The sequence below is a fragment of the Perna viridis genome, chromosome 4, assembly GCF_037379345.1.
Source record: "Perna viridis isolate PV_CMFRI_1.1 ecotype Kerala chromosome 4, ASM3737934v1, whole genome shotgun sequence".
In the NCBI taxonomy this organism is placed as follows: Eukaryota; Metazoa; Mollusca; class Bivalvia; order Mytilida; family Mytilidae; genus Perna; species Perna viridis.
The window spans coordinates 4693168-4720019 of record NC_142448.1 but is presented as its reverse complement, the minus strand read 5'-3'; the positions used below and the strand labels follow the sequence as shown (position 1 = coordinate 4720019).

General features: G+C 32.6%; 2 protein-coding genes across 7 annotated transcripts in view; both read left to right on the top strand.

Moving 5' to 3' along the window:
* The first annotated feature begins 8161 nt into the window (after positions 1-8161).
* Positions 8162-26852, top strand: part of LOC148618515 (spermatogenesis-associated protein 20-like) — a 37750-nt gene continuing 19059 nt past the window's right edge. For 3 of the 6 annotated variants that reach the window (XM_088577528.1, XM_088577527.1, XM_088577526.1), the window contains exons 1-7: positions 14057-14226; positions 16038-16257; positions 17687-17833; positions 19076-19274; positions 20080-20210; positions 23236-23340; positions 25550-25624. In XM_088577528.1, the coding sequence (XP_088433654.1) occupies positions 14072-14226; positions 16038-16257; positions 17687-17833; positions 19076-19274; positions 20080-20210; positions 23236-23340; positions 25550-25624 (1032 nt within the window). In that variant the 5' untranslated portion in view covers positions 14057-14071. Of the gene's footprint in view, positions 8239-14056; positions 14227-14803; positions 14932-16037; positions 16258-17686; positions 17834-19075; positions 19275-20079; positions 20211-23235; positions 23341-25549; positions 25625-26852 lie in introns of those variants that run through there. The other 3 variants (XM_088577529.1, XM_088577531.1, XM_088577532.1) reach the window with 3 other exon arrangements.
* LOC148618516 (uncharacterized) lies at positions 10723-13786 on the top strand. The gene is made up of 2 exons (XM_088576889.1): positions 10723-11297; positions 11788-13786. The coding sequence occupies exons 1-2, from the start codon at positions 10894-10896 to the stop codon at positions 11864-11866; spliced, it is 483 nt and encodes a 160-aa protein (XP_088433015.1). The 5' UTR covers positions 10723-10893; the 3' UTR covers positions 11867-13786.

Sequence of the window (26852 nt, the reverse complement as noted above, 5' to 3'; positions counted from 1 at the left end):
GGAAAAACTCACTTTCATTACTGCGGTTAAGGCCATATCAGCATTCCCCTATGGCAACATGGAAAATCCATTATTGAGTACTTTTTTTGCTTTAGGTGCCCTTTACTGGTCATGTTTTAATGTGAAAACACTGTATTTACAAATTTAAAGCCAAATATATCACCTTTTGTGAAAATTTAAAGATTTAGGATTTTTGACATGTGATCAAGAAAAAGGGGGAGGCATGTCAGAAATAAATTTTTAAAAATAGACCAATTTCTCAGAAAATGATTACTTTTAAAACTATTTCTTTATTAATATTGTTAAAAAACAAGTTGTGATTGATATTTTTTATTTGAAAAGTCAGAAAAAGTTCTTTGCAAATATTTAATGCATTTAAGTATGGTAGAATATTGTCACTTTTTTGCTCGCACAACTTGGTTACCCTATATTTAAAAATCAAATATTTAAAAAAGTGCTTGTCACATTTCACTGACACTTTGCAAATGCATTCAGTATGTGTGTAGGCAGATACCTGTATAGTTATTTATTTTTTCTAAGACAAAAAGTGACTCTTAAGAAGAAGCCATGACTAAATGAAAAGTTTCTTGAAATAGCTTTAAACTACTTGAAGATCTTGTTAACTTTGCCATGAGAGGAATACACTACAAAAATCCTTCAAAATATGCATTTTTTTAAGTTATAGGTCCAAATTATGGAAAATTGGTCTTTTTGGCTGATTTTTATGTCCTATCTTGTAAAAAGTGTAGAAAATTTAGTAAAAATATCAAATATTAAACTTTGAGGGCTATATTTACCTAAATATGGTAGTAATAAGCACTTGAAATCAAGTTTTGTGTAGATTTGAGCAAAAATTAGGTTAGAAATGAGGAAAAACTCACTTTCATTACTGCGGTTAAGGCCATATCAGCATTCCCCTATGGCAACATGGAAAATCCATTATTGAGCACTTTTTTTGCTTTAGGTGCCCTTTACTGGTCATGTTTTAATGTGAAAACACTGTATTTACAAATTTAAAGCCAAATATATCACCTTTTGTGAAAATTTAAAGATTTAGGATTTTTGACATGTGATCAAGAAAAAGGGGGAGGCATGTCAGAAATAATTTTTAAAAAATAGACCAATTTCTCAGAAAATGATTACTTTTAAAACTATTTCTTCATTAATATTGTTAAAAAACAAGTTGTGATTGACATTTTTTATTTGAAAAGTCAGAAAAAGTTCTTTGCAAATATTTAATGCATTTCAGTATGGTAGAATATTTTCACTTTTTTGCTCGCACAACTTGGTTACCCTATATTTAAAAATCAAATATTTAAAAAAGTGCTTGTCACATTTCACTGAAACTTTGCAAATGCATTCAGTATGTGTGTAGGAAGACACCTGTATAGTTATTTATTTTTTCTAAGACAAGAAGTGACTCTTTAGGTTACAGACCACCAATTCAACCAATGAGCATTTGGAACGTACGCAAAAATAGTCCTACGCAGAAATTACCCCTGTTCCTCATAGTGCTGTGAAAAAAGTTCTCATCTTATTTAAAAAATTTAAACAGTTTCTGAAAGGATAAACATTTCTGTACATTTTATAGGTGCATTTTGCTTCTTGTGATGTGAAGCCTAATCTCCATAATGATTTTTAAATATACCCCTATCTTGTGAAAACACTGGGATTTCCCATGCTATTTATAGACCCTTCACTTCCGGTGACCAGTACTGCACTGCAAGTCTGCTAACCCCACATGCCATTCTGAGGATTGTGAGCTGACATATGTAGAATCATGCTGATATATAGTCATCTGCAGGTTAAAGTTAAGGTAAAGTCCAGAGAAGCCATTGAATATTGTGAAATTAGCATAGAAGCCTATGGAAAGTGGAATTAGTGGTTTTTAGCCTTTAGGTTACAGACCACCAATTCAACCAATGAGCATTTGGAACGTACGCAAAAATAGTCCTACGCAGAAATTACCCCTGTTCCTCATAGTGCTGTGAAAAAAGTTCTCATCTTATTTTAAAAATTTAAACAGTTTCTGAAAGGAAAAACATTTCTGTACATTTTATAGGTGCATTTTGCTTCTTGTGATGTGAAGCCTAATCTCCATAATGATTTTTAAATATACCCCTATCTTGTGAAAACACTGAGATTTCCCATGCTATTTATAGACCCTTCACTTCCGGTGACCAGTACTGCACTGCAAGTCTGCTAACCCCACATGCCATTCTGAGGATTGTGAGCTGACATATGTAGAATCATGCTGATATATAGTCATCTGCAGGTTAAAGTTAAGGTAAAGTCCAGAGAAGCCATTGAATATTGTGAAATTAGCATAGAAGCCTATGGGAAGTGGAATTAGTGGTTTTTAGCCTTAAGCTGAAGCCATGGCAAAATGAAAAGTTTCTTGAAATAGCTTTAAACTACTTGAAGATCTTGTTAACTTTGCCATGAGAGGAATACACTACAAAAATCCTTCAAAATATGCATTTTTTTAAGTTATAGGTCCAAATTATGGAAAATTGGTCTTTTTGGCTGATTTTTATGTCCTATCTTGTAAAAAGTGTAGAAAATTTAGTAAAAATATCAAATATTAAACTTTGAGGGCTATATTTACCTAAATATGGTAGTAATAAGCACTTGAAATCAAGTTTTGTGTAGATTTGAGCAAAAATTAGGTTAGAAATGAGGAAAAACTCACTTTCATTACTGCGGTTAAGGCCATATCAGCATTCCCCTATGGCAACATGGAAAATCCATTATTGAGTACTTTTTTTGCTTTAGGTGCCCTTTACTGGTCATGTTTTAATGTGAAAACACTGTATTTACAAATTTAAAGCCAAATATATCACCTTTTGTGAAAATTTAAAGATTTAGGATTTTTGACATGTGATCAAGAAAAAGGGGGAGGCATGTCAGAAATAAATTTTTAAAAATAGACCAATTTCTCAGAAAATGATTACTTTTAAAACTATTTCTTTATTAATATTGTTAAAAAACAAGTTGTGATTGATATTTTTTATTTGAAAAGTCAGAAAAAGTTCTTTGCAAATATTTAATGCATTTAAGTATGGTAGAATATTGTCACTTTTTTGCTCGCACAACTTGGTTACCCTATATTTAAAAATCAAATATTTAAAAAAGTGCTTGTCACATTTCACTGACACTTTGCAAATGCATTCAGTATGTGTGTAGGCAGATACCTGTATAGTTATTTATTTTTTCTAAGACAAAAAGTGACTCTTAAGAAGAAGCCATGACTAAATGAAAAGTTTCTTGAAATAGCTTTAAACTACTTGAAGATCTTGTTAACTTTGCCATGAGAGGAATACACTACAAAAATCCTTCAAAATATGCATTTTTTTAAGTTATAGGTCCAAATTATGGAAAATTGGTCTTTTTGGCTGATTTTTATGTCCTATCTTGTAAAAAGTGTAGAAAATTTAGTAAAAATATCAAATATTAAACTTTGAGGGCTATATTTACCTAAATATGGTAGTAATAAGCACTTGAAATCAAGTTTTGTGTAGATTTGAGCAAAAATTAGGTTAGAAATGAGGAAAAACTCACTTTCATTACTGCGGTTAAGGCCATATCAGCATTCCCCTATGGCAACATGGAAAATCCATTATTGAGCACTTTTTTTGCTTTAGGTGCCCTTTACTGGTCATGTTTTAATGTGAAAACACTGTATTTACAAATTTAAAGCCAAATATATCACCTTTTGTGAAAATTTAAAGATTTAGGATTTTTGACATGTGATCAAGAAAAAGGGGGAGGCATGTCAGAAATAATTTTTAAAAAATAGACCAATTTCTCAGAAAATGATTACTTTTAAAACTATTTCTTCATTAATATTGTTAAAAAACAAGTTGTGATTGACATTTTTTATTTGAAAAGTCAGAAAAAGTTCTTTGCAAATATTTAATGCATTTCAGTATGGTAGAATATTTTCACTTTTTTGCTCGCACAACTTGGTTACCCTATATTTAAAAATCAAATATTTAAAAAAGTGCTTGTCACATTTCACTGAAACTTTGCAAATGCATTCAGTATGTGTGTAGGAAGACACCTGTATAGTTATTTATTTTTTCTAAGACAAGAAGTGACTCTTTAGGTTACAGACCACCAATTCAACCAATGAGCATTTGGAACGTACGCAAAAATAGTCCTACGCAGAAATTACCCCTGTTCCTCATAGTGCTGTGAAAAAAGTTCTCATCTTATTTAAAAAATTTAAACAGTTTCTGAAAGGATAAACATTTCTGTACATTTTATAGGTGCATTTTGCTTCTTGTGATGTGAAGCCTAATCTCCATAATGATTTTTAAATATACCCCTATCTTGTGAAAACACTGGGATTTCCCATGCTATTTATAGACCCTTCACTTCCGGTGACCAGTACTGCACTGCAAGTCTGCTAACCCCACATGCCATTCTGAGGATTGTGAGCTGACATATGTAGAATCATGCTGATATATAGTCATCTGCAGGTTAAAGTTAAGGTAAAGTCCAGAGAAGCCATTGAATATTGTGAAATTAGCATAGAAGCCTATGGAAAGTGGAATTAGTGGTTTTTAGCCTTTAGGTTACAGACCACCAATTCAACCAATGAGCATTTGGAACGTACGCAAAAATAGTCCTACGCAGAAATTACCCCTGTTCCTCATAGTGCTGTGAAAAAAGTTCTCATCTTATTTTAAAAATTTAAACAGTTTCTGAAAGGAAAAACATTTCTGTACATTTTATAGGTGCATTTTGCTTCTTGTGATGTGAAGCCTAATCTCCATAATGATTTTTAAATATACCCCTATCTTGTGAAAACACTGAGATTTCCCATGCTATTTATAGACCCTTCACTTCCGGTGACCAGTACTGCACTGCAAGTCTGCTAACCCCACATGCCATTCTGAGGATTGTGAGCTGACATATGTAGAATCATGCTGATATATAGTCATCTGCAGGTTAAAGTTAAGGTAAAGTCCAGAGAAGCCATTGAATATTGTGAAATTAGCATAGAAGCCTATGGGAAGTGGAATTAGTGGTTTTTAGCCTTAAGCTGAAGCCATGGCAAAATGAAAAGTTTCTTGAAATAGCTTTAAACTACTTGAAGATCTTGTTAACTTTGCCATGAGAGGAATACACTACAAAAATCCTTCAAAATATGCATTTTTTTAAGTTATAGGTCCAAATTATGGAAAATTGGTCTTTTTGGCTGATTTTTATGTCCTATCTTGTAAAAAGTGTAGAAAATTTAGTAAAAATATCAAATATTAAACTTTGAGGGCTATATTTACCTAAATATGGTAGTAATAAGCACTTGAAATCAAGTTTTGTGTAGATTTGAGCAAAAATTAGGTTAGAAATGAGGAAAAACTCACTTTCATTACTGCGGTTAAGGCCATATAAGCATTCCCCTATGGCAACATGGAAAATCCATTATTGAGCACTTTTTTTGCTTTAGGTGCCCTTTACTGGTCATGTTTTAATGTGAAAACACTGTATTTACAAATTTAAAGCCAAATATATCACCTTTTGTGAAAATTTAAAGATTTAGGATTTTTGACATGTGATCAAGAAAAAGGGGGAGGCATGTCAGAAATAAATTTTAAAAAATAGACCAATTTCTCAGAAAATGATTACTTTTAAAACTATTTCTTCATTAATATTGTTAAAAAAACAAGTTGTGATTGATATTTTTTATTTGAAAAGTCAGAAAAAGTTCTTTGCAAATATTTAATGCATTTCAGTATGGTAGAATATTTTCACTTTTTTGCTCGCACAACTTGGTTACCCTATATTTAAAAATCAAATATTTAAAAAAGTGCTTGTCACATTTCACTGAAACTTTGCAAATGCATTCAGTATGTGTGTAGGAAGATACCTGTATAGTTATTTATTTTTTCTAAGACAAAAAGTGACACTTTAGGTTACAGACCACCAATTCAACCAATGAGCATTTGGAACGTACGCAAAAATAGTCCTACGCAGAAATTACCCCTGTTCCTCATAGTGCTGTGAAAAAAGTTCTCATCTTATTTTAAAAATTTAAACAGTTTCTGAAAGGAAAAACATTTCTGTACATTTTATAGGTGCATTTTGCTTCTTGTGATGTGAAGCCTAATCTCCATAATGATTTTTAAATATACCCCTATCTTGTGAAAACACTGAGATTTCCCATGCTATTTATAGACCCTTCACTTCCGGTGACCAGTACTGCACTGCAAGTCTGCTAACCCCACATGCCATTCTGAGGATTGTGAGCTGACATATGTAGAATCATGCTGATATATAGTCATCTGCAGGTTAAAGTTAAGGTAAAGTCCAGAGAAGCCATTGAATATTGTGAAATTAGCATAGAAGCCTATGGGAAGTGGAATTAGTGGTTTTTAGCCTTTACCCTTCCGGAGACACTACCGTGACCGGAATAGGACATGCATGTTTATCCTTCCGGAGACAATCCCAGTTATTTATGGGAGTTTATAATTGCTAGTGCTTTAGATTTTTTGGTGTAATATCTTGTTTTCCGTATCTTCAGTTTTTATATGTAATTATACCTTATTATTTTGTTCGCTTAATTTTGTATGTAAATCGTATTTGCTTCATATTTTCACGTTTAGGACATGTATTTGGTTTGATATATGTAAATTCTCCCATTATTAACGCTTCGGTATTTTTGCCTATACTCCGTTTATGCTATTGTTTGATTAGAAATGTCTGTTAATAACTTGAAAACTGTTCACATTAAAAAAAAGTAGGCTTTTCTTGCACCGTTGGTCGCCACGTTATTGCCTAAAAAATTAAAAAGAGAAAAAGGAAAAAAAGAGAAAAATAATTCCGTCTTATTTTAACGATTATTCAAAATTACAATGAAAGTTACAGATTGGACTATCTGGGGTTCCTCAGAAAAAGGGGGTGCTAGGTCATTATGTGCCATTTTTGTCAATTTTACACGTAAAAATGACAAATTTCACCCCTCCTCTGGATCCACCACTGCATTCATATGATGCCGACTTGAAGCGTAGCAAATAAGTTTAAATTGTTTCATGTAACCACCAATGCAACAAAGTTAATAAAACACTGATAAAATGGAACAAAAGAAGCACACAAAAACATATATATATATATATATATATATATATAATAAACCAAACCAAAAAAGAACTACAACAAAAACAAAAACAAAAAGGAAGGAAGAAAAAAAAACCAACCAAACAAAAAAAAAAAAAAAAACCCAAAAAATTAAAAACAGAAACAAAAACAAAAAACTTACCAAACCAACTTGACATTAATGTGGAACTGGTTAGGTGGACAACGAATTATTGACAGCATGACAATCGTATTATTGTTTTATCCGAACAATAGGAATAATAATTATGATATCAGATGTCCATTTAAAGATATCAAAATAAATACACAATGAAGTCTTATTGGCAGTTAAGGAATATGAGGTGGTCACAGACTAAACTCATCTCAAACTAAGTTTAAGTCCTACGCTCTTTAATGTCATGCAGTAAATGTTTAATAAATAATTCCAAATCAGCATGTCTGTTATATGCAGATGCAAAATTGTTTACTAGTGTAGAATTTAGTTGCAAATCTTGACGAAACACAACATGGTATTTAATGAAACAGATGAAAATTATCCAAAACTACAAAAATGCCCCCTCCCCCCTAAAAAAAACCCCAAAAAACAAAAATAAAACAAAACAAAACAAAACAAAACAAAACAAAAACAAAAACAAAAACAAACAAACAAATAAAAGAACAAAAAAAAAAAAAAAAAAAAAAAAAAAAACTAGAAAAAAAGATGTTGTCATCGAACCTAAGTGGTCAAGTGCAGTGAGCATACATTATTTCTTCAATTACTCTTTAGTGATTTATTTTAGCAAAGAAAGTTATCTAACAATAACAGAAAGTATTTACGTGTAAAAGTTTTATTTGCAGTTTAGGAAAATTAAACCAATTTTTCAATTAACTTTAAAAATGAAAAAGTTATGATGGTTTAAATTGATGCCCCATGCCACTCAATGGATTTTTTTTTGCCAAATCGCAAGTAAGTGATGACATCACCAAGAACTCTACTACATCAAGTACTGTTGAATCTCGGTACATTTTAAGGTCCTACTGTCATATGGGACGATCATGGTATGTATTTATCAGACGTTTTTTCTTGGCTTTATTCCCCTGTATTATTTGTACCTAAGATGTTGCTTCGATGAATTTTTATGCGAAACATTTATGCAGGTAAGATTTTGTGAAACCTTATATTAAAAGGATATTTTTGTTTCTTATAGGATAAAAAAAAAACGTATGTTTTACGCAGCGCAAACATTTTTCTTCAGACTTCAATTGCACGAGTAAGCCTGAATTGGATAATTAAAGCTAATATTTGAAGGCTCAAGTCAAGACCACAGACATATGTAAATATACACTTGGGGACGCCATTCACGAAAATAATATATTTTTCCGTTGTTTTCTGCTTACCGAATTCTCCTTCAACTTAAAGATCAAGTTTAAATAATAATTTAAAATTGCATTTTTTCATTGACGTCAAAAGGTTATTCTGAGACAGCTGCGATCATTTGGAGCAAGATTACAAGTGTGATTTCATGTATTAACTGACTATGTGCAAGATTGGCTCCTAGAAGACAATGAAATAAAAAAATAGAATGGGAATTCCCCTACATTTCACAAAAGTCGGTCTGTGTACAGAACTCATAAAAATATTCAAATTCAGTAAGTTACAGTTACTATTTTATGTACAAATAAAGAAAATTTGATTCTCTGCTAAAAACAGGCTAACTTGTGCAGATTTGATGTGCACTTTTTCCACAGCATAATAACACAAGTGCACTAAAATTTGATTGATCTATTTTTGTGTACATGTTCTCTATAGGTATCAGTCTTGTATTACATATTCCTGAGCGGGTGTACATCAAAACATGGAGGCTAAAAAATATAGTGTGCTTTCTTTTTGCTTTTTCCTGTTCTTGTTTTTTGGCAAATGACTATCATTGTTCATCAAAAGTACAGGGTAAATATCAAGTTATGACACAAAAAACTTGTTTTTGAGGAAAAACAGTATTTTCATGAATAATAATGTTCAGAAAAAGGGTCTATTTAATGAACTCAAAATAAAAGTGAAAGTAGAAAAAGTCTATTTTTAGTTCGACCTTTCCTGATGTACCAAAGTTTGTGCCTTTTTTTTCTAGAACAGACATAAAAATTATTTTTGACATTTCCTTAATGGAAAAACATGGTAAAAAGTTGGATTGAAACTCCCTATCTATTATTTTTTTTTTAAATCATGAAAATTTAAGGTATACTATAGAAGCCTATGGGGCAAAGAATACAAGACTGAGACCTAAAAGCTCATTGGTTGAATTAGTGGTGTGTAACCTGAAGGTTCGAGTTGCTGTTTTTTTCGCAGATGTTTTGAAAGCTGGTCTTGTGGATGGACAATGAATAAATGTGGTTTTGGTGACAAACCGTGAAATCATCTGATCAAAATTAGAAACAGTAACAGGGATTGATTTTCAGAATTTGTTCTACTAGCTAAATTAAGCAAGTACTGATAATTTACACTGGCTAAATTTAAGTTTTTGGGGTTATTTCTGGACTTCACCTACATGTACATTGCATGCAGAATTCCACTAGCAAATTTTAGCAAATGGAAATCATTTATTTCCTGATCACTGCAGTTTCAATTATTTTCATAAATGTAACATATCTTTCCAACCAAGAAGACTGGGATGATCTCTTGCAGTCTTCATGCTAGTAATGGGAAATCCAAATTTATGTCATGGACCATGACTCATGGTTCTGGAGAAGTTAGTCTTTTTTGTTCTTCAGACAGACAGGCATCTCAATGTTTATGTGTTCAAGTGGTGTTTACATAGTTTACTTTTTATACTTAGTACATGTAATTTATTTCTATTTGACTACATTCTTTTAATAATTTCAATAATGTTATTATTATTAGCTTTTGCTATACATATTTTTATGACCTTGATATGTTCCTACACACATAATATGTGAATCATATGAGTCAATCCAGTGCTTGTATCAGGTGTGTCGTGTACTCTCAAAAAGAGAACAAAAATTGATAGACTCTTAAAACCACACCAGAAACACTGTACACTCCTTGAGACCTTTAGGTTTCCTGCATGCACTGTACCCAAACGCACGCTTAACGTTTACCAAATGCACAATAAATGAACTTTCCTGCCGTGTGTCTAAACACACAATATATGAACGCTCCCAGTGTGTGTTTAAACGCACGATAAACAAACGCTCCAAGAATGTGTTTAAATGCACGATTGACGAACGCTCATATCGTGTGTATAAAAGCATGGTAGACGAACGACGAAAAATAGTATTGAAATATAATGAAGACAGAAAAAAATAGAAAATAAAATTATATAAATTAATAATAGCAAAAAGTATAAAAATAACAGTTAAGTCAAGGAAATGATTAAAGTACAAAAATAAACGAACGCTTCTATTATGCATTTAAACGAACGTTCGTATCGTGCGTTAAAACGAATGCTCCTATCGTGCGTTAAAACGAATGTTCCTATCGTGCATTTAAATGAACACTCCCAGTATGCGTTTAAACGAATGCTTCTATCTTGGGTTCAAACGAACGCTTCTATCATGCCTTTATCGTGCTTTTAAATGAACACAAAATGATGTGTAAACGCATGATAAACGATGCATGAATGCTAAAATGGGAAACGTGGACGTCTTAAGGAGTGTATCTTTTAAATTGTGAGAATACAAAATAAAATTAATCGTCTGTTATAATATGGGACAAATTTACCAAAACTGGGACATATTTAGGTTGGAACAAATTGACCTGTATCCTCTGACATATCAGCACTATATTTTAGCAGGAATATGACATTGGTTGTGAAGGTGAAAGTTACATTTGAACTTCCCATGTGCCATAGGGCCACTGTGGTCCACATTTCTATACTACCTTTCATTGCCAGGCAGTGGCCCAAACTTTTTTATATTGTCAGTTTTGTCACAAAAGATTACGTCATAATGCCATTACGACGAACAGTCGCCCGTACGCTGAAAACTGAAATGCCTGGTGGTGCTCCATCAGTCTGGTTTCGGGTACTTCCACCAGAGCAAGAGAAAGATACAGCATTTCTTGAATTACCATATGGACCTGTTCATATGCTGAGACGAGATGTAGAACCGATCCTGTATTTTTATCTGCTCTTTTTCATGGATCTCATATGCTCGGGCGTTAAACCCGATCTCATGAAACAATTTGTTAGAGAAACGAACAGGTACTTTTTGTTTTCTCGCCTGAATATACATGTAGCTGAAATATTGCTGCTCGGGTGTTAAACCCCAACAAACAAACAAACAAACTTTTTGTTTTCAGTTCGACACATTATAATCTCAATGTCATAATAATTTATCACACTAAAGATTTTATCGCCTAATGTTTCAAATTAACCTATGACATAGTAGGAACACATTCAACACAATGTGAATATTCTCGTAAGTGATAACAATGTACTTAAATTTCACCCGATTCATACATGCAAACTGCGATGTGTCGTATAAATTTCAGTGAGCGTATAGTGACATGATGTTTATTCGTCCGTTCATCAATCCGTCCTTGCTTCAGTCGGGCTTCAGTATACCATGGTTTTTTTTACCGGAATAACACCAAACAAATCTACTAGTACAATTATGGTGAATAAATGATACAGTATTGAGATCTTCCTCTGAAATGTTACTAAAATACATTACTTTATCTCCATTCCATAGATCTGCTTCAGAGTTATTCAAAAGAACAGTAGATGTAACCGGAATTTTTTCCAGAAAGAATTTGTGGAAAACTGATTGAAAACTTGGACTTGCCGAATTTAAAGCGTTCCTGGCTATTTTATTCAATATGGGCTTGAACAAAAAGACATGCATAGGAGAATACTGGAACACAAAACATATATCCCAGTTGACACCTTGGTTTAGACATATTGTCAAGAAACCAGTTTCAGAATATTTTAAAATTTCTACATTTAGTCGAGAGCAGGAAAATCCTGACACGGAATGATCCCAATTATAACCCTTCATCTAGAATACAGCCCTTTGTAATTAAGAAATCCATGTGTTATTATAAGCAAAGACGAGAATTATCAGTTGATGAATCTTTAATGGGAACAATGGTCGGAGATCAACATTGCAATTGCATCCCAAGCAAGAGATCGAGGTTTAGAGTTAAGTTCTGGATATTACATGTATGTGAGTCTGTAACTGATTAACTCCTACAGATGATCATTTACCTTGGTAAAAAAAAACAGGGACCAGCTTTTCCCACCAGCACCATTGTTGTTCTCGAATTACTCAGCGGAGCAGGACTACTTATGAAGTGGTTTCATGTTTTTGCAGACAATATTTTTTTTATGTCAATTGCAGTAACGAAAACTCTTTGGCATTAACGTACTTTTTTTTTTACCAAAACAATATGATCAAACAAACCAATGCCATAAATGATTAAAGAAGCTAATCCAGATCCTGGAGAAGAAATTTATGCTGGTCAAAGAGGCTTTCATCTTTGTGCATATAAAGAAGCTCCAAGATGTAAACCAGTCAGAGTTGTGTCGTCATACTATGCTGCATGTAGATGTTGAGCAATAAACCAAAAGTCATTAATGTGTACGCTACCTTTCTGGGCAGAGTTGACCTTTCAGATCAAATAATGGTGTCATATAGTGATCATTGTAAAAGTTGTAAAGTTTGGAAAAAAGTAACATTACATATTTTACAATGAATTCTACTGAACGTATATTTGTTATATTTCCAAAATACCAGTGACAATCCTATAATGTCAAGACTAGATTTCATTAAGCATGTTGTTGAAAGCCTATCTGAGGATTACCTCAATGGGAAAAATCCACAAAATGAGAGAAGAAGAGTAAGAAAAATCCTCTCCAAAAAATATAAAGTTGCAAGGTCTATTCAAATAGGAAAAATGGACTTTGTCCGAGGTCGAGAACAGAATACTCTCCCTGCATAAAAGGAGTGCACAAGACGTGTTTACAAAGACATGGATGTTAAAACTTAAGAGTAATCATAATTTTTTTACAAGTGTAATCTGTTTTAATAAATATTTATATGGAAAGGTAATGACATCTGTATTTCATGGTAAATATTTATAAGTATTAATCATATTACTTTTGGCTTTTAACAATGCCATTTTAACAACTGAAGAAACAATTTACTAAGCTATACAAAAAAGTAATAAAACTAGTTGAAACCAATACTCGTATTACTTTATATATAATAGTCTATAATCGTCTACAATAAATACCATTAAAACAGTAACAGAAATATGTGCAAAAAATTGACATAAGACAAACAAACAACAACAGGAACAACGAAAAAAAATGAAATGGAATGTTACCCTGGAGTGATTGGACGGATCGGGGTAAACAATACTATGACAGTTAAGGGACGATTCAGATGGACATATTGTGACATTTATGGTTTGAATGGAAAACATTTGGGCCACTCCCTGGCACTAGAAGGAAGTAGGGGCACAAAAATTCTGGCAATCAAAAGTTTTCTATCACAGGCTTTTACTTAGTTCTACTGTGGTGTTTTCCAGGCTTAATATACATGTACTGTCACCCTATTCAAACTTTTGTTTGGATCATTGACCTAAAAGTTATTATCTTTATGTTGGGGTGTCTCGTCAACTTTTTTCATTTTAGTACACATACATTTGTAAATTTTTGATCAAATATTTTGACAATTAAATACATAAACCAGGTAAAAACACATTCAGCCATATTCTGTCAATTTGCAGATTCCAGATATTGCAATAAAATCAATTATTGCTATGAAAGATTTAAAAATTCTTATGATTCCTGCACAAATGTTATATTACCTCTTTAAATGTATGGCTATGATGAAATTCTTGTAATGCAGTTTGTACATGTACCTAAATGTATGAAAGTGATGAAACTCTTACATTACCTATTAAACTGTATGAAAGTGATTGCATTCTTATATTACCTGCATGATGTATAATTGATTGAAGATACAGGTCATGACAGTCTTTCTTATAATGTTTCTCTTTTTCCATAGGACATTCTTCCAAAGATTTCCTCGAATGGCGTCTACTACTGGTGCAAAGTTAATGAATCGCTTAGCAAAAGAAAAATCACCTTACCTGTTACAGCATGCTTCTAATCCAGTGGATTGGTAATGTTTATAATCTGGGAAGTTAGCAATTTTAATCCAGTGGATTGGTAATGTTTATAATTTGGAAAGTTAGCGCTTCTAATCCAGTGGATTGGTAATGTTTATAATTTGGAAAGTTAGCGCTTCTAATCCAGTGGATTGGTAATGTTTATAGTCTGGGAAGTTAGCGCTTCTAATCCAGTGGATTGGTAATAATTATAATCTGGAAAGTTAGCGCTTCTAATCCAGTGGATTGGTAATGTTTATACTCCGGGAAGTTAGCGCTTCTAATCCAGTGGATTGGTAATGTTTATAGTCTGGGAAGTTAGCGCTTCTAATCCAGTGGATTGGTAATGTTTATAATTTGGAAAGTTAGCGCTTCTAATCCAGTGGATTGGTAATGTTTATACTCCGGGAAGTTAGCCCTTCTAATCCAGTGGATTGGTAATGTTTATAGTCTGGGAAGTTAGCGCTTCTAATCCAGTGGATTGGTAATGTTTATAATTTGGAAAGTTAGCGCTTCTAATCCAGTGGATTGGTAATGTTTATAGTCTGGGAAGTTAGCGCTTCTAATCCAGTGGATTGGTAATGTTTATAGTCTGGGAAGTTAGCGATTCTAATCCAGTGGATTGGTAATGTTTATACTCCGGGAAGTTAGTGATTCTAATCCAGTGGATTGGTATTGTTTATACTCTGGAAAGTTAGCGATTCTAATCCAGTGGATTGGTAATATTAGCGAATATTTAATTCACTTTTGGGTTTTGGTGAAGGTGAAGGGAAGAGTTTGATATGAATTCTTTATTCTGTTTTGTAAAATAAAACTATTTGAAAATTCTGTTTTTACTGTAATTGTAATGAAAGTTGGCTGCTTATCATCATGTATTTTGTAACTGATCATCTAAAAACATTTTATTGAAAATTATTTTACCGATTTTAAAGGAATTTTGTTCACATGAGAAGACCATGAATAGTTTCTCCAAAAATGTGGAGCCCCAAGCTTTGAACAAATTAATACAGTGTACAAATGTATAGCATTATAAAAGTATATTAATCAGTTGATAGGAAGTAAGGAGAATTTTCAATTTTTGGGAAGACACTCAAAATTTTCTTTGTTTAACTTAGTTCTTTTTTTACCCACTTTGATTAGTGGGAGGTGCAAAATGTGCATGCTGTTTGTCAGTCTGTCTGTTGATGCAGTGGAATTTTGTCACACAGTGCTATTTTGTGCACCTCATGTTTTACATTTACGTGTGAATGACTAATGAGTATGGATTTACCATTTGTGGATTAATTGGATAATTAACCTTCTGTAGCTTCTATTTATGAATGTTATGTTTATGGGCTTGCTTACTGTAATCCTCTTCATTTTTTATCCCCCTTTCATCCTGTAGAAAATTTTGGTTCATACTAGACAAGATACCCTTTTATCAAAGAGAAACATAACAATCAAAGGAGAATCAAGCTTATATTTCCATTTGTCTTTTAGATATCCATGGAGACCAAAAACACTAAAGATAATAATAATAAGATTAAAACAAGAACCTATTTTCTGTCTGTATTCCAGGTATCTATTGAGCAACTAGGGGCAATTTGAAGAAACAAAAGCCTATATTTCTGTCTGCATATCAAATATCCTTGGAGACAAGAAGCACTAGAGAAAACCAGAAGAAAAACGAGAGCAAATATTTCTATTTGTATTCCAGGTACACATGGCACTAAAATAAGCCAGAAGAGAAAACAAACATGTATTGTTTTCCAGGTATCCATGGGGACCTGAAGCACTAGAGAAAGCCCGAAGAGAAAACAAGACTATATTTCTGATTGTTTTCCAGGTATCCGTGGGGACCTGAAGCACTAGAGAAAGCCCAAAGAGAAAACAAGCCTATATTTCTGTCTGTAGGCTACTCTACTTGTCACTGGTGTCATGTGATGGAAAGAGAATCTTTTGAAAATGAAGATATTGGAAAATTTCTTAATGAACACTTTGTTAGTATCAAAGTTGACAGAGAAGAACGACCAGATGTTGACAAAGTCTACATGACATTTGTGCAGGTCATTATTTTCATAAAGAATTAAATCACTTTCATACATTTGTGGAGGTGATATAAGAATTTCATCACTTCATACATTTTGAATTTATGTAAGAAGTATATACCAGTTATACACATATAGTTATATGAAGAGTACAAATCTTGAACATTGACAAAGCAAGTATTAGGTGCAAACAAAAATGCAAAGGGAAAGGAAGCATACAGGAAAGGCATTAAGAAACAATAGACTGATGGAATAATATCAGCATGGCTTTGGTTATAAAACCATATCAGAGTTAATACATTCTAAGGTAGACTATTACACAGAGCAGCTTCTTTAGTCTTCTTGCAAGTTCATATAGAAATATGTAATTCCACTGAGCATTTAGTGTTTGATTATGGCATAAGAACTCCTGGTTTATTTTATTATGTAAAGAAATTTGGATATTAAAGTGAACATGGTTTTATTAAAAGGCCACTTTGAAGGGGAGATAATTAGATCAATTTTTAAATTAAAAGGCAGTACTGAAATAAAGAGGCAGGATCTATTAATATCCAAATATTTTTTTTATATTAAAGAAAAAAATGTTCCTTTTCACTAAATAAAACAGGCAGGATCTATATTCTCTCAAAATATAAAGGCAGGACAGGATAGAGAAAAAAAAGTCAAATGGTTGCCCCCTAAGAAAATGTTTTACAGATATGTATTTTGAGGATAACAAAAAAAAAGTTTTGCCATCCCTAATTTTCTTCTTAAAATACCAGACAATGTCAGTTGAGTAATATTTTTACAAATTTTAAAGAAATGGATAGACCAAAAGCTGTGTAAAAATATAAACTGTAAGACTCGATTCACTCAAAATTAAGATCAGTGAAATATATTTATATAAACCACATCCATCATATATTATCTTTGAGAAAAAATAGGAAAATATACAAAGAAAGAATATTTGGTATTATCATCCATAAGGAACTGATGTACAATATATAATGTTAACAATTTTACAAACAAAAATGTACATGTGCGTATATAATCCTAAAACTAATAATGATTGTTCTCTTTCTGAAAACATTTGGTAGAAAAATGAATAGAAGAAAATGTATTGAAAGATTTATAGTTAATTTATACCCTAAATAACACAAGGCAGCATTATGTATGGTTACTGACAGGTATGTGCTTTTCTTCTGGGGAATACATATCTTTGGTCATTTTTATATCATTGAAAGTGATATTACAGGGAGTATCTAATATTTTGTTTTGTTATGTATATATAAGTTTGCTGTACAAGTCGAACAGTGGTACAAAATAAACTGTACTGCCTAGATACAAACACAGGATTATAACAGATAGGCTTGTAATATACCAGTTTGTCAATGAAGTTGATTCACTAGACTTTGATGTGCATAGTTAGACACTTAAGTTTTTGTTTCTATTTTACCTCTACATACAGGCTTCTAGTGGAGGTGGGGGATGGCCTATGAGTGTATGGTTGACCCCTGACCTTAAGCCAATAGTTGGTGGTACATACTTTCCACCAGATGACAGATATTATGGACGCCCTGGATTTAAAAGTGTTCTAAAAATAGTATCCGAACAAGTGAGTTGTTATGTAGGATGTTAGTTTCAATTCTTAAGTAATTCAAAGGATCAGATATTTATTTAGTCCTCCCTCCCCAAAAAGAAGACTTTTGTATCATCTTTTTAATTAGTATTCTGAGTCCCAGTAGTTTATGCATATTCTAGTGACAATGGACAAATTAAGGCATTGTTGAACTTGTAAACAAAGGCACATAAAATAACCAGAAAAAAAACAAAACAAAACAAGAAAGCTTTATGGTATTTGTAAAGAAAAAGGTTGGATATTATAACAAATAATTTCTTGCCTACCAATGGTTGAATACATCGAGTCTCACCCAATAATAATTTATCACAAACATTCTGATTGATTAGCCTGGCTTGATACTGAGTTGTTGTTGGCATCAATTGGTGCAAAGGAGGCAATGAATTAAAAGGTTTATTCATATTTTGGATGTAAAAATATTACCAGTGTAAGGATTGTTTTTAGTTTTTATATGCTCTTCTTTCTAGATGGGAGGTATTATCGCATACTAGTGTCTGTCTCTCTGTCCATCATTCACACTTCGCACAGTAACTTATAAATGTAGGCACATGTTTTCTATTCATACAAAAATGGGATGGTGATCAGTTTTTGGTTACTCAAAACCCCTTGCACCATGTCAATGAAACTTTGGTGAATTGTTTGTCAATATCTGTAATTTTTTTCTATATTACCAATTTTACTATTTAGGGTTATGAGTCTTAGTTCTTAAAAAGAGGAAGATTTAACAGTTTTCAGACTATAACTCAGTAAAGGTTCCAAACAAGTGTTTGGACTTAGAAAAAAAATTGATTTCTCGAAGTTGCACAGTAACTTTAAAAAATAAAAAAAAATTAATGAAGCTTTGTTGATTGCATTTTTATTATGCAAGCTCCTCATTCTTTTTTATATGTTTTTTGTCAAATATTTAATCACAAACAAATTTCTAAGCTGTATCAAGATGTGTCCTTTTATTGCCCAGTCTCATCTGAATATAGCTGAAGTACTGCTGCTCGGATGTTAAACCCCAAGAATCAATCATTTATTGCCCAATCTGTTCAAGAGTTTGACCTCTTTAGGAATATGTAGCTACTCTTGGTGATGCGTTTTATTATTTTTGCAATTAAAGCTTGGTAAATCAAGTTCGAGACAATTTAGACTGTTCGTAAATAGCTTTAAGAATCTTGAAATGTAAGCTGTCTTAAAATTAATAACATAAATTTTAATTAAATGTTTGCTTAGTGGAAGGAAAAAAAGGAAGTGATTAACAAACAAGGGACAGCCATCCTGGATGCTTTGTCCCGGGGAACCATGCTAACTGGAGCATCTGACTTAGGGATCCCAGGTCAGGAATCTGTTCTGAAATGTTATCAGATGCTGAAGGATTCTTATGATGAAGAACTTGGTGGATTTGGCAAGGCTCCTAAGTTTCCACAGCCTGGTAGGTATGTGGAAAGGATCCTAATGCCCTTAAACCTGGAAAATGTTTTAAATGTGTTGCAAGGTCATCATAACTTACTCTTTTAAAATTTGTTTGTATTACATAACTATGTTTATCTCTTAATTGAACCTCATACATATTACACCATAGAAGCTTGATGGGCACTGTTTTATTAGTAAGAAAAAGCAAAAAGACTGTGATTTGAATGAGAAACAGAATATCCATGATCTGAGGACTAAGAGTAGGCCAAGAAAAAAGACAAAGTACCATCAATGATTTAAAAAAAAATAAACACAGTAGCTGTAGAATAAATCTAGCACTAATAACTTTGAGTATGAACCAGGGGTATGGGTAGGGTAAGTGTCCCCTGCTTTTAACAAACAACCACCGAGATGCTCATTCGATGTCAATATTGGTGAAAATGAAAGAGGGGAACTAGGATATAAAAAAGTCTGTTTTCATGGTGGGATGCCCACAACGTGATGATCAATGAGTTCATGAAGTTGATTATAAACTTTTTGGATCGATAACTTAAGTATTGTGGCAGCGTTGTTCCAATAGCTTATTTGTAAGAAGATTAGCATGATACAAACAATGTATGTAGCTTTGGCAGGGTCTGGCATAAAGTAAAAATCTATTTTTAACAGTGGACTTGTTGAGAACAAAAGTACATGTACCTTGATGGGTGTGGTGTCCAAAATCAATTATACCAGTAGAACTACAAGTCTTTCAAACAAAAAATTAATTTTACCTTGATTATAACTACTGAAGCATGAGTTGTGATTTCAGCAACTTTATTTTTCAGTGAATTTCAACTTTCTGTTCTCTATGTATTCATCTGAGCCTGAAAGTGATACAGGGAAACAAGCTTTAGAGATGTGTTTAAAGACACTTAAATATATGGCTAAAGGTGGCATTAATGATCACATATCCAAGGTTAGTTTGTAATTGATGGCTAAATGTGGCATTAATGATTACATATCTTAGATGAGATAATAATAGGATAATTAATTTGAAACAGTGAATAACCAAACATGGCCAATTGATTATCTTTTTTATTATGTAGATTTCCTCCATTATTCCTTGTAGTTTTCAGCATAAATATAAAATTTTGTAAACGGCAGATTAATATTTGTGACATGAATATTTGTGATGTTTTGGCGGGGTAAAGTCCAAGAGTGGTGGGCTAGTTTTCCAATGGGAACAAATTGTGCTTCTCTACTCGCTGACCTATTTCTTCACTCTTATGAGCTGATCTAATCCAAAGGAAGGAACTATTGTTAAGCCAGACCCTTTGATCTCAGTTCCTTTATATAGATGACTTATAATAGTTAAACAATCCTAGTTTCTGGGATTATATACATTGCATCTACCCTAAAGAACTTGAGATAAAGTTCACAACTCATAGGTTATGCCAGAGCTTGCCGTAACTATGCAGACTTTTAAACCATGCTTGACTTCTTAGTATTAGAATTCTGGAACAGGGTTACGTTGATACATGACTGAAGTCATCACTACAGAAGTTGTGTGGTTGTCATTATGAACTGATTATTACGGTGTATTCATTTGTTTGACATGTCCAGTCTTCCTTTCCTCCTTCGTCTACCCTCTAACTTTTAATAAGCAACTCGGCTTGTGTATATAGAAAAGCAGAGAGCTCTTGGGTTGCCCAACCTGTGAACCTGGTCCATGCTCCCAGTTTTTAGTGGAGTCCTAGTTGCTCATTTTCTTTTGTTGCTTTGTAGGTATTATTTTGGGTATTTTATGTTTCTTGTTGTGTGCATCTGTTTTCCGTGTCAGGGCTTTGCCCCTGGATTACATTCTTTTAATTTCTGCTAGAATCTTGTTTCCCTTGATTACTCTTTAATAAGTGTGCAGAATTTGTTCTGTGCACAAGTTAAATCTTAAATTTTTTTTATTTTTTGGCGGATTGATATTTGTTTTGTGACAATTTGTGATGTTTTGGCAGGAGAAAGTCCAAGAGTGATATCACAGAATTTATTTAACAGTGTGCAATATCTATTTTTTTGAAATTTGAAATTTTGACAGAGAATAGTAGGATAATTAATTGGAAAGAGTGAATAACCAAAATATGATCACGAGTGCTGAAGAATGCCTAGATTAACGAGTGTGTGGGATTTGTTCCACGCATGAGTTAAATCTTAATGCGTTCTTGGCATGAGTAATCATAATTTGGTTATTCACACTAACCAATTGATTATCCTATTTATTATATAGATTTCCTCCATTATTCATTGTTATTTTCAACACAAATTTAAAATTTTGTGAACGGCGGATTGATATTTGTGTTGTGATGTTTTGGCTGGAGAAAGCGCGAGAGTGAAATTACTGAATTTATTTCACAGTGTGAATTGTCGAAAAAAATTACACTGGGAACAATCAGTAAATCACTCTATATATATAATATCATTTGGTGTAATACTGCTGTCTATTTAAACACTGTGTCAGTTATTATTTTGTTTTTAAGAACACATGGAAAATAGACAAAAAAATTTCCCAAGTAGTAGTAATTATTAGTAATCTAGAGATAATTACATCATTAACAATTATAGATTAGTCTCCGTACTGTCAATTGTTAGTAAGATTCTTGAACGACATGTTTTCAATAGTTTTTATGAATATCTAGCTACAAACTTGTTGTCAGTCTGCTTTTAGACCAAACAGCTTTAGATAGCCTTGTTGATTAGTGGCAGAAAAATAAAGATGGTAAATAGACAGGTGTACTATTTTTTTTTACCTAAGCAAGACCTTTGATGCTGTGAATCAGAATTTATTATTATAGAAGTTGAATTTTTTTGGAATTTGTGTTGCTTGAAATGTTTTTTTTTTGTCACAGCCTAAAAATACTCTAGGTGTCCCACAATGTTCTATACATGGGTCTTTACTTTTTACATTATATGTAAATGATTATTCAAAATGTTTAAAATATTTACATGCTACAATTTATGCAGATGAAACATCTGAAGATAAATCATATGAAGTAGAAAAATCAATTAATGCCATTGAATACAAATTTAAAAAAAAAACCAGATCTGGTTAAGTCCACACAATTGATGAAAAGAAGTACACCGACAATGAATTTAAATAAAACACAATGTATGTTTATTGGAACAAAATAAAACACAATGTATGTTTATTGGAACAAAATAAAACACAATGTATGTTTATTGGAACAAAATAAAACACAATGTATGTTTATTGGAACAAAATAAAACACAATGTATGTTTATTGGAACAAAATAAAGGTTGCTAAAATGTAGAAAACCATGCTTTGAAATTAATGGTGTTATTCTTGAAACTGTTGATGTATCAAAACTCCTAGGATCTAATATAGAGTGTTCTTTGACATGGTCTTAACATGTAGATGTTTTTACTAAGAAGATATAGAAATAAAAATGGGTGGGTTATGCAGATTAAGCAGTTTTATGTGTAGTAATCTTAAGTTAAGGTTTAGAACCCTGTAATTTTATTGACTTTTGTTTGGTGCAAACATTGTTGCTAATATTAATAAGATTTTTAAACTTGAAAAAAAGAGCAGCACAGATAATTTTATTTGAGCAAAATATCATGACTCCATCTATTGTATTTTTCAAGAAATTAAATGGATGGCTATGCCTCTAATTATTTTTTATATAGAAAGGCAATTTAAATTTTCACAAAGTTCCAGAATATTTTTAATGCATTAAGTTAGTGTGAGATCCACCTGACAGAGCAATCCAAATTTATTGTATGTTCCAAAATGTAAAACAGAATATGTGCTCTTTCATTATGTCTGGTAGCTGTCTGTGGAACAAGTTGAGTGATGATTTAAAAAATTGTACAACTGTAGAATCTTTTAAAAAGTCATATTTAGAACAGTACTTTGGTTGATTGAACTGTATATCACCTGTATCATTTTTAGTAACATTATTATGTAATTTTATTTTGTATATTTATTTAGGGTTTTCACAGGTACTCAACAGATAAGAAGTGGCATGTACCACACTTTGAGAAGATGCTGTATGATCAGGGACAGCTATTGGTTGCTTATTCTACTGCTTATCAGGTATTTTTTTTTTATACTTCTTGTAGCTTCGGTTGTTGCTTTTCAGGTATGAATCTTTAAATTTTCTTGTATTCTTTGCCTGCTTATCATGTATTTTTTTGTACTTCTAACTAATCTTGTGACTTTTATCTCAGATATTCTGTTATGGCTTCACACTTCTTTTGGCTTCTTTCCCTGTCCTGTATTATTAGATATGGTTTCACACTTATTGCTTCTTTTCCTGTCCCTGATTATCAGATATGGCTTCACACTTCTTACTGGTTCTTTCCCTATTTGAATACCAGGTATAGTCTACCTTTTTCATGGCTTCATTCCATGTCCTTGATTATTATGTATGGTTTCACACTTCTTATGGCTTCTTTCCATGTCCATAATATTATCAAGTATATCTTTTCCTGTCCCTGATTATCAGGTTTTTTCTCCCTTTCTCATGGCTTCTTCATATGTTCTCTCATTTTCAGGTATGATTCCACACTTCTTTATATCATTGCTTAATAGGTATCATTTAACATACTACTAATGGCTTTAGTTGTTGCTTACAAGGCATGATTTTACACATCTTGTGGCTTCTGATATTTGGTATCAAGGTATGGTAAAAGTGTTTAGCATGATGAGATCTACTTGCGGTTAAATTTACATTTTAATCTTTTCTGCCATGTTGGAGTTATCGCCCTTTTTCAGTGTTTTTTTGCTATTTTCAATGTTATTTCTTTCAAAAATCTCCTCCTCCGACACTATTTTATCAATTGAAACAAAACATGGTATGAGTGTTCCTTTAGGTATCCTGCATAGAAATGATGTGGGTTTTGTTGATCCATTGAAAAACATGGCTGCTGTTACTAAAAATAGAACAAAGGGGTCAGACAGTAGTTTTTTGCATATATATCCAAAACCGTTAGGTTTAGCCAAATTCTTTCAATAGCTGATATGATCCTTATTTTTTCAGGCATAAAATTTGTCAGATGCCTCCTTATAAAAGTTATTGCCCTCGACAGGGGAAAATGACAGTTTTTTTTTTTTTTTTTTTACAGTTTTCAGCCAATGTCTTGAAAACTATGATAGATTTACACTTTCATTTACTGAAATGATCCTTATGATAAGTCCTGTCGAAGTTTTCTTGAGTCAAAATTGTTGGACAACTTCTTGTTTAATTTATTGCCCTTGAAAGGCAAATTCAACCAGGTGGGCGATTCAGGCTCCTGGGAGCCTCTTGTTTACTGTAAGTATGGATTTTATATAATGATAGTCAATATTAACCCTTGTTGTGCTGTGCCCGGATTTATCCTGGCTTGTCCCTGTTTCCACTTTATTGGTTCTGCCAGTGTAAATCTTAGTTTAGGAAAGCACAATTTGTTTCCAACTGCATGCAATGTGACAGTGCTTTAAAATGAGGCTTTTTTATGTAGAGTTTGTTAAAAAAATAATGACTTGAGAGCTGAAAAAAGAGGTCATGAGTTTTTACTGCCCAAAAAAGTGAGATTATTTAGGAGTAGGATTTATTTCTTGGCCCCTCGTCACAGCAGAATTAATTTATAGTGCTTTATTTTGCCTGGAATCTAGATAAGAATGATGTCTCTCACCGCCATTGCTATGTTTACCCCTTGTCTTAACTACTTCCAGTTTTAGGCCAAACTGAAGCAAAAAATTGGAACAAATCCTAAATTCTTTCTGACAAGTGACCCTTCAGTGGACTCCTGACCTCCCACTCATGACTGTAACAAACCTTATTTGGCTTCAGTGGCCTTCACAGGGTACAAGCTGTGGGATGAATGTGCTTTGGTTCTTGTCTTGCTCCTGTGGAACTCCACATCTAGCAAGAAATGGCAAAAAATGGACACAAATGACAATTTTCAAGTGACAGACCCATTTTTACAGCGGTGTCAGCCTACTTACCACCCCCAATACCTCCTAATCTTATCCATCCAACCTTGTGATCAACTATCTTTAACTTTTACATAAAAATCAGCATCAGTACCATTGTGCAACTGATTTGCATATAATTTGCATAAGTTTACAAAATATCGAAATTAGACATTTTTTCAGAACAAATCAGTATAACAAGGGGGTAAAATGTCTATTGTTTTATAAAATGTTTTATAAAGTGGAGAAAGGCAAGAATAGCATTGTTCCTTTTCACATCAGCAAACCTTATAACAAGCATTATAACAGTAGATTTATATCTGTTGAAAAACATGTTTTTCTTTTTCAGATAACAAAAGACACTGTATTTGCTGAAGTTGTAAAGGATATTGTAGAATATACAACTAGGGATTTACAATGTTTTGTAAGTATGAAACTTTTCCCACGAAGAAGCTTAATCTTTAACAATCTTATTTTATAGTCATTACTTTTGTCAATGAATTGCATATTTCTAGAAATTAAAATCTACCACTACTGAGAGTGCAAGACAGGAAAATGTCAGACACCAAGAGGTGTCCCAAGATTTCATTGTCTTGCATTTTGTGACGGTGCATACTTCTTTTCTTCATCTTAAAATTGATTCTGTATTAAGTACAGAAAATGCAGAATGGCGCTTGCTAGCCATAATTCCTTTGCATGACATGACATTAGGTTTTCTTGTGACACCACAAATGACACTTGTTTTTGCTGAGATAAGGAAATCTCACATGGCTAAGATACTATATTTGTCTCAAAAGTAAGAAAATTTTATCTGGTGGATATTCTGATTTGTCAAGTACCTGTAAATATCCATATTTTCAAAGTTGACAGATCCTTTTGCTGATCAAACAATTTGGCTTCTGGAATATGTGGGGATTATTTGTTTGTATACTTAAGGCTTTAGGGTAAATTAGGACAGACTGTGTGGCAATTATATATGGTATGATTGGATTTTATTTAATATTGAATACAAGGGTGTAGGGGTATAAGGCCATAATTATGACCCAAAAGTATGAAATCTATGTAATTACGTATAGATTCTTCAAGACATAGTAATATATATGAATAAAAGGAAAATGAATCTTTTGTGGCTTTAGTTCATTGTTATGATACCACAATGGTGCAACAGTTATACATTATTCAATAAAAATCTGCTGAGGTAAACTTTGTTGTTTTCCAGAAACATTTACATCTAGGAAACTTTGTCCACACCAAAGAAACAACTTTATGTTTTCACCTATGATAAAATATGTATTCACTAAATATGAAGTTGTCTCTTGTGTGTGGACATTATGTCTTTGCAAGAAATGTTACCAGAAAATGACCTTGAACAGAATTTTTAATTAGCTCAAAGGCTAAGTGAGCTTATGCCATCACTTGGCGTCTGTCGTCATTGTTGTGGACAAATTTTTGAAAATCTTCTCCTCTGAAACTACTAGACTGACAGGATGTTAGCTTGGCATGATTGTTCCTTGTAGTATTGTTCACAAAATAACTGTGGGGATTTATGATCTGTGAAAAAACCTGGCCACCTCTACTAAAAATAGAACATAGTGGTCTGAAGGCATTTTTTTGCAAATTACTCAAAAATCATTGCCTTTAGCAAAATTCTG

Excerpts from the sequence above, each read along its gene's own strand:
- LOC148618516 (XM_088576889.1), top strand. The coding sequence starts at position 10,894 with ATGACATTGGTTGTGAAGGTGAAAGTTACATTTGAACTTCCCATGTGC. Across the intron at positions 11,298-11,787 it reads TTTGTTAGAGAAACGAACAG|ATCTGCTTCAGAGTTATTCA; the intron begins GTACTTTTTGTT and ends TCCATTCCATAG.